Raw genomic sequence first — 8,191 nt, forward strand, 5'->3', positions numbered from 1 at the left:
CCCCTCCATTGCAGAGCACAGCAGCTGATATGAGGCATAAGATCATGGAGAAACTAGCTACAGTCAATCCTAGAGACCGATTACCAAGGCTCAGTGGAGAAGTACCATCAGATAGTATGTTAGAAGATGCCAATAGAGCCCTCATGACAATCCCTACTACCACCATAACTGAAACCATATCTATACACACACACACACACACACACACACACACACAGAGTATAAGTTTTAAACAATTTAATACTGTACACAGCAATGATGATTGTGAAGCTTGGTTGAGGTTGCCAAGTCAGAGAGTGGGATATTTCCCAGAGAATGCCTTACTGCTAAATAATGAACTAGCACTCAGCTGAGCCCTCAATAGTTAACATGTTGTTAATGCAGCTTCACACTCTACAAGGCAGCATGAATGGAGGCAGGAGACACAGTATGGCAGAGAGACAGAGACACACATGCTGTGTGTGAGATATAAACACACATTGCCCCTTTAAGTACGCTGACCCCACTCTAAGTACACTGCATTTTTAAGCAGATCAGCAAGTTGAGACAGCAGCTACTGCCAGCAAGCTCCCTCCATTCTGAGCCCTGTCATGTCCCCGCTCGCTCTGTGGAGATGGGGGGCAGGAGCGGGGGGCAAAGGGGACACCCTGACATTAGCCCCCCTCCGCCCACCACACACAGCAAGCAGGAGGCTCCCAGAAGCAGCTCCAAGGCAGAGGGCAGGAGCAGCACAGGGCAGTGGGGGGAGGCACAGCTGAACTGCCAGACAATTGATAGCCTGCTGGGATGCTGCCAAGCTGATAGGCGGGCTGCCGGTCCTACCTAGTTTTAAGCCACCAGCTAGCTGCAATGGGCTGCTCTTTCTGCAAGCAGTGGACAAAGCAGGCAGCTGCCAAACAACATTATAAGGGAGCATTGTGCAACTTTAAACGAGCATGTTCCCTAATTGATCAGAAACGTAACAATGTTAACCAGGCTGATTTTAAGTGAGGAGTTATTGTATCTATGTAACAAGACAACAGTGAAAGGTTAAAACCAACAGGTGTAAAAACGCTAAGAGGATCTTCCCGGCTCTTAGAAGATAACTATAGTTACCTCTGAAAAGAAGAGGATCATACAAAAATGTAGTATGGCAAAACATTCATTTCATTACAGAACTGGAAAGTTTCTTAGGATTCACACCTAAGGTTCACTTAGATTTCTTGGGTTCCTACCAATTTTAAATCCCAGTCAAACATCAGGAGGTACAAATCCTGCCTGACTCTTCTGATGACTTCAGTTCATCATGACTGTGTGAACTAAAACTAGTGGATTTTTGTACAGCTGTTTCTGGTAACTTTCAAAGCCATGAAGACTAGCAGACTCTCAGCATAAGTAGCTTTAGAAGACAAAAAGCTGATGGCAGCATCAATAGTATTGAAAACATCATGGAAATTTCACTACCACCACAGCTGCAAAAGAGAGGAAGTGTCTTACCCTGTTGTCATAGACCTTCTTGAGTGCTTCATAACGGATGGATCCCTGGAAGATCACTCCTTGGAAGGTGTTGCTTTTGTCACTGGCCACCAGCTCCACGCAGACCATCTCGCCTTCCCCCACGGTCATGTCACTGAACACCTGCCATTGCATCCAAGGAAACCAAACACTTAGAGGAAAAGCTGTAGTGATTAGATCCTTTAGACATAGCTTGAGTGTGTTCAGGATCCAGGGTTTTACTTCAGCCCATTGTACAGACAGGAGCCACTTGGAAAATTCAGATCTAGATCAGTTTCCAATACCCAGAAAGTTTGGGGTGATAAGTTATGACCCAGGAACTTCTTAATGCTAACTGGCAATGGGGTATGGAGGAGTTATAGAAATCTCATGAGTTTCATGAGTATGCTCTAGTTCACCACAGAATGTCATGTGAGGTTTCAAATGAAAGCCGGGTGTCACACGGTTCATTAGTACTGTTGTGAAAGGTATGTACAGATATTATATAAGGAGTTATGTCTATATACTGAAAATAGGTTTGTAAAGTCTGTATCAAGGGATCAACCACCAGCAAAGATGAAAAACCAGTTTTCCTTCAGATAGGAGGTAAGAAATGTGCATCACTCCGCTGTAACATAAATTAAGTACCGTTAAACACAATGGTTGCCCGTTTACATATGAAGTCAAACATTAAAGGAAAGGAACACACTGGAAAGGAGCACACAGGAAAAAACAAGGCCCAGGTGATTGTCCTGTCTATGAGCAAAGAACATGATCTCTGGGGTATTTCTAGAAGGCAAAGAAGATACCCTTTCATCCTGCACCTAGGAAGTAAACAGATAGCATGTCTGCATTCATGAAAACAAGGTCTCAGCCAATCTTGGCTGAAAACTCTGAAGAGGACTTTGGATGAGATAAACTGCCTTAGAGAGATGGATAACCTGTTAGCTAAGTTTAGTCACTAGAAAGCATGTTATGATTCTGTTTTATATTTATCCATTTCTTTCCAATATTCTTACTCACTATGTCCTGAATCTCTAGTTTTTGATAATAAACATATTCTTGTTTTCATTGCAAATATATCTCCGTGTTGTGGTGCCAAGCAAAATGCTGGTCTGGAGCTGAATTCTACAAGCTGCTGTGTACTGTTCCTTTGGGAACAGCAGGGCTGGTAATTCTGTGAGTGTTCAGTGAATGAGGAGCTGGACGCTCCCAGGAACATCCGGAGAGGGCTCAGGTGTTGATGTGTGCCTTTCATTCAACTACACAGAGGGAGCAAAGCTTGCAGAAGCTTGGAACATAGTAGTGCTCATGTAGCCAGAGACTGGTGGATTCAGGGAGCTGGTTCACAGCATGCACAGACAAAGCTGCCTCAACACTAATGGCAGGTGGTGGTAAGGTGCCTCACCAATCCTGGATACCCCTGGGAGTGTCACATAAAATTAATGTTTCTGGAAAAAAAATCATGGCTTTGCCCATCTGGCTGGATCATGGTCAGGGGGCTCCACGAAGACTAATTAAGTAAACTGTTGCCTTGTGGTCCAGGGCAGTGAGACAGTGGTGGGAATATATCAAGTTGGACACACAATAGAAAAGGGAGATTACAGGACAAAAATGAGGAAAATTTTCCACTCTAACAACAGACCCACCTCTTCAAAGTTATCAATCATGAAGAATATGTTAGGGTAGCTGATCTTTGATTCCTCTCCTTTGCTGTCCATTGGGTGTTTGCTTGGAGATGCAAATACTTGCTGGAAGAAATTTTGAAGATGTTATCAAACTTATCTCTTGAATGTATGTACAATTATGAATACTTAAAAATAAACCTATAGTAAAACATTGCAGAACTGGCCAAAGATATATTTTAGGGGAATTTCACCTTACTTTAAGCCCGTGGTGTCATAAATAGATAGCTAAGGGTTAATGTTTCTTTCACCTGTAAAGGGTAAACAAAGAGAACCAAACACCTGACCAGAGGACCAATCAGGAAACAGGATTTTTTAAAAGCTCAGGATGGGAATGTTTGGGTGTGTGTCCCCTTTGTCCGCTCTCTCTGTTCTCCGGTCTGTCTCTCAGCTATGAGAGGGTTCTTCCTATCTTCAAGCTTCTAATCTTCAGTTTCCAAGTTCCACTGCTCCTACTCCACACTTGTCTGAACTGAAGCAGGGTTTTTATGTGATGGACTGCGGTGTTAATTGGCTTCAGGAGTGTTCTAATTGGTACAGGGCTCATATCAGTTAATCTATAGGAAACTTTCTTCCCCTTATGGGAATAGGCTCCCTTCTACACCCTTCCTGCTGTCCCTTGGCCATGCTGCTATCACAACCATTGCTGATGATGGGTTCTTGCTCGCATAACAATTCAAAGCGTGCAATGTTCATTTTCATCTGAGTCAGATGCCAACAGCAGAAGGTTGATATTTCTTATTATGCTAGATCGGATCTGTTAGTTTCCTCTTAGCGTGTTGCTCTTAACGACTTTGTGAAAGCATGTTCCACCCCCCTCCCAATCAATTGTTGTGAAGCACTAGTTCTTAAAACCTTGGGTCAAGTACCTTTGGTTCAAGAAGCTGTAGCTAATCTTTAAAAGGTGTAGCTATCTTTTGAAATCTCACATTGGTACCTTCTTTGCCTTTTGTCAAATCTGCCGTGAAAGCATTGTTAAAATGAACATGCGGGTTCATCATGTGAGACTGCTATAACATGAAACATATGGCAAAATGTGGGTAAAACACAGAGCAGGAGACTATAATTATCCCCCAAGGAGTTCAGTCACAAATTTAATAACATTATTTTTTTAATAAGTGTCAACAGCATGGAAGCATGTCCTCTGGAATGGTGGCCGAAGCATGAAGGGGCATACAATCTGGCATGTAAATACCTTACAATGCCGGCTAAAAAGTGCCATGCAAACCTCTGTTCTCACTTTCAGGTGATATTGTAAATAAAAAGAGGGCAGCATTATCTCCCATAAATGTAAACAAAGTTTTTCTCTTAGTGATTGGCTGAACAAGAAGTAGGACTGAGTGGACTTGTATGCTCTGAAGTTTTACATTGTTTTGTTTTTGAGTGCAGTTACGTGACAAAAAAAAATCTACATTTGTAAGTTGTGCTTTCATAATAAAGAGATTGCACTATGATACTTGTATGAGGTGAATCGAAAAATATTATTTCTTTTGTTTATCATTTTACAATGCAAATATTTGTAATAAAAATAATATAAAGTGATTACTGTACACTTCGTATTCTGTGTTGTAATTTAAATCAATATATTTGAAAATGTAGAAAAACCATCCAAAATATTTAACAAATTTCAATTGGTATTCCATTGTTTAATAGTGTGATTAAAACACACTGATTAATCATGATAAATTTTTTTTAGTTAATCATGTGAGTTAACCACGATTAATTGACAGCCCAGGTATAAATGTTTAGTTATTTATTTTGTAAGTTATTGATTTCAACATCACTTGCTGAGAAAATATGCCCCTCTTTAGGGCTATTACTTTTTCTGCTCCATGTTACACTTTCATCCTCATCCTCTTTTTTCTTCCTCTCTGCGCCTCTCCTCCTTTCTTCCTCTCTGCAGCAACTCCCAATTCTCACCACCTTTCCCATTTCATCGTCTAAAATGTCCACTAATGAAATGGTTAATGCTGATGTTTAAAGTGTCCTCTTTATGCTTTAGAGCTAATGTCCTACTGAGAATAACCGACACAAGAGTGGGGGAAGAGTTCACACTAAAAAACATTGTTTCCAGCGCCCTGTTTGCAGGTTGAGGATGCCAACATGGTTTGGTTTACACTCTGTTCACATTTGGAATGTTATCTTCACAACCATGAGGTTCTGCAGAACACCCACCCACAACATGGGCCACATAAATATATCACGTGATCTGGATCTGACACCTCTGCTTCAAACCATCAAGCATGGACCATGGCTCGATGTAAGACATTGGACATGGATTATAGGCTTGATCTGGCATAGCAATTCTGAATACAAATTTGTATACACATATTAAAAAAAGTTGCTTCATGTTGACAACTGATATGAAAAATAAACGGAGTTATAGAATTTCTAATGGGAAGGCTAAGATTTCCCCAATATGGCAGATGCACAGTAATCACTGAGAAGCAGCAAATCTTCCATTTCATAATCTGTAATCCTATTCAACTATTACCACCCATGGTAGCTAGATTAAAAGATGGTGCCAATATGTCTACACGCACTACAATCCCACCTTCATTTACCTGGTGAACGTACCCATAAGAAGACATGCAATGTATATACCTTGATTTTTTTTTCATAGCATACCGATAGACTGATATGATATACTATAATCTGATATTAAATGTAGTCTCCAGGACAGAAGTTGAGTTACCAAGACTTTTGAAACTGTTTTCTTTGAGGAATTTTCATTCCTCCCCCCATTAGTAAGTGAGCCACGGTCATCTTCCCTCTGTGTGTGTATGTGTTTGTGTGAGAGTAAGAGAGAGCCTCATATAGAACTTTTCTATAAGAAACAGTTTTTCTTTCTTTCTTCCCGCATCCCAAAGCTATGTCTTTGCCTTGTATAAAATAAGCAAAGCCTACAGCTATGTAAATAACAAAGGTCACAGAGGTCACTTTTATAGCTGACTGTTCCAGGTTGCCTTCAAAAGGAAAATCCTTGGCAATAAATCTTGTACAGATTTCAGTAAGAGACTGTTGGGTATTTTGTTGGTTTTTGTTTAAGTAGGAGGATGACTATTTAGATTTAAATAAGGTTTCAGACATGGACAATCTGTCCTGGTCCTTGTCAACTGTTTCCCTAATTCACTAATTCTCAAACAATTCCCTATTCCCACTTCTGAAAGCAGGGATCCTCCCAGCCCTGATCTCATGCCTTCCCTGCCAAAAGTATCATGGCTGGTTACATGAGAAAGCAGAGGCATTAAAGGAGACAAGCTGGAAATAAATTGACATAGAACTAGAAGGGACCTTGAGAGGTCATCTAGTCCAGTCCCCAGCATTCAAGGCAGGACTAAGTATTACCTAGACCACCCCTGACAGGTGTTTGTCCAACCTGCTCTTAAAAATCGCCAATGATGGTGATTCCACAGCCTCCCTAAGCAATTTATTCCAGTGCTGAACTGCTCTGACAGGAAGTTTTTCCTAATGTCCAACCTAAAACGCCCTTGCTGCAATTTAAGCCCATTGTTTCTTGTCCTTATTTTATATCTGTGCTGTTGATTTTTGGCCTCTAGGGAGATGTGACCTTATAGTAGGATCAAGTCTCTTCTTGCCTGCAGCCCCCAATGCTACAATCTCTCCCAGCTGCCTTTTGGTTCTGTCCTCTTCTGGGTTTGATATCCTGATACTTTTGGGGCGATCTTCAGATCTGATTACAGTTGGATTTACACGAAATAGAGAGATCCAAGAAACAAAGATGCTGAGAGGCACGGGGGTGGTGTTTTTTTTGTTTTTGTGTGTTTTTTGTTTTTTGTTTTTTTTAGAGGGGGGATTTTAAGCCAACCTCACAAAAACATTCTGAGATATTAAATGAGCTCTGCTCTGGGATGTAACTATCAGAAAATGTCACTTCATGAAGATGGATGGAGGTGTCACCTTTGTGAAGCAGCTCCACAGACCACAACTTGAGACTTGCTGCCTTGGTTTTTATACAGTTGTTAGGGGTGGGGAAGTTTGGGTGCAAAATATTTGTCCTTGAAGCCTCAACAATAGTGGGATCCGCTCACCTGAGATTTCTTTTTGTGAATGTGAATATCCCCTCCATCTGAGCGAGTGCACACAGCACAGGTGACCACGTAGTCCAGCTGAAACAGACGACAGAGGTTTCAATTGGTGGTGGAGGTGGGGAAAACAGATGTCCAGAGCTAAGTATCAGTGCACAAAACAGAAAACACTTTATATTCATAGTTTTCATCTTTCTGTCTGGCTTCAAAGAAAAACATTTTTGTGTTCCAATTTCCTTTCTGAACACACTGAAACCACTGCTGTTTTATTCATAGCCAAGACACACTTATTCTGACAATTACTTCAATATCTAACAGCTCTGCAAAGACCCTTACTACAGGGTACAATCAACTCCGGATGTGGGTGTGGGAATCCCTCTAGCACTCTATTCAGATGTAAGGTTAGGGGTTAGCTGGAGGAGTAGGTGTGCCACATGTAGTATTTAGTTTAAGGGTGAAATGGATGAAAATCACCTCCCCAGGCATGGAAAAAATGGAAATGTTAATGAAAAAGGGCAACACCCTGGAAATATCCACAGCCATAAAGTTCCCTGCCATGTAATCTGAGAAAACTTGCAACAAACCTTTCCCAGCTGTGTTGATAATCTCAGAATTCTGATTTGCAGTGAAATGGTTCTATTGTATTCTACATAAAAAATTAATGGTGAAAATCGCTGTCTGAGGAGCAATGTTGGAATTAGTCTTTTGGCAGAGAAAGAAGGAAAATGAACACAACTCAGTACATGTGCCATAAATGAAAGGTCTCCCATTTTGCGATCATAATCAACAAAATATGGTATGGATCTGGAATGACTGTAATAAAAATAATCAGCCTCCCAAAATCTCCAGCATAACCCATGTACTGACTAAACACTCCATGTGTTAATCCAAAAAAACCAAACAACTTATACCATTTTCAGACGTCTCCAATGAGAAATGACTTACTAAACTTTTGCTGCCAGTAGCTGGCAAGTGGCAACTCCA

General features: G+C 41.0%; 1 protein-coding gene across 1 annotated transcript in view; it reads right to left on the bottom strand.

Moving 5' to 3' along the window:
- KIAA0930 (KIAA0930 ortholog) overlaps positions 1 to 8,191 on the bottom strand; it is a 157,688-nt gene that overhangs the window by 22,717 nt on the left and 126,780 nt on the right. Inside the window, 2 exon segments of the mRNA XM_075070445.1 lie at positions 1,477 to 1,617; positions 3,123 to 3,224. Of these exon segments, the coding sequence (XP_074926546.1) occupies positions 1,477 to 1,617; positions 3,123 to 3,224 (243 nt within the window).

Source organism: Chelonoidis abingdonii, chromosome 1, assembly GCF_003597395.2.
Source record: "Chelonoidis abingdonii isolate Lonesome George chromosome 1, CheloAbing_2.0, whole genome shotgun sequence".
In the NCBI taxonomy this organism is placed as follows: Eukaryota; Metazoa; Chordata; order Testudines; family Testudinidae; genus Chelonoidis; species Chelonoidis abingdonii.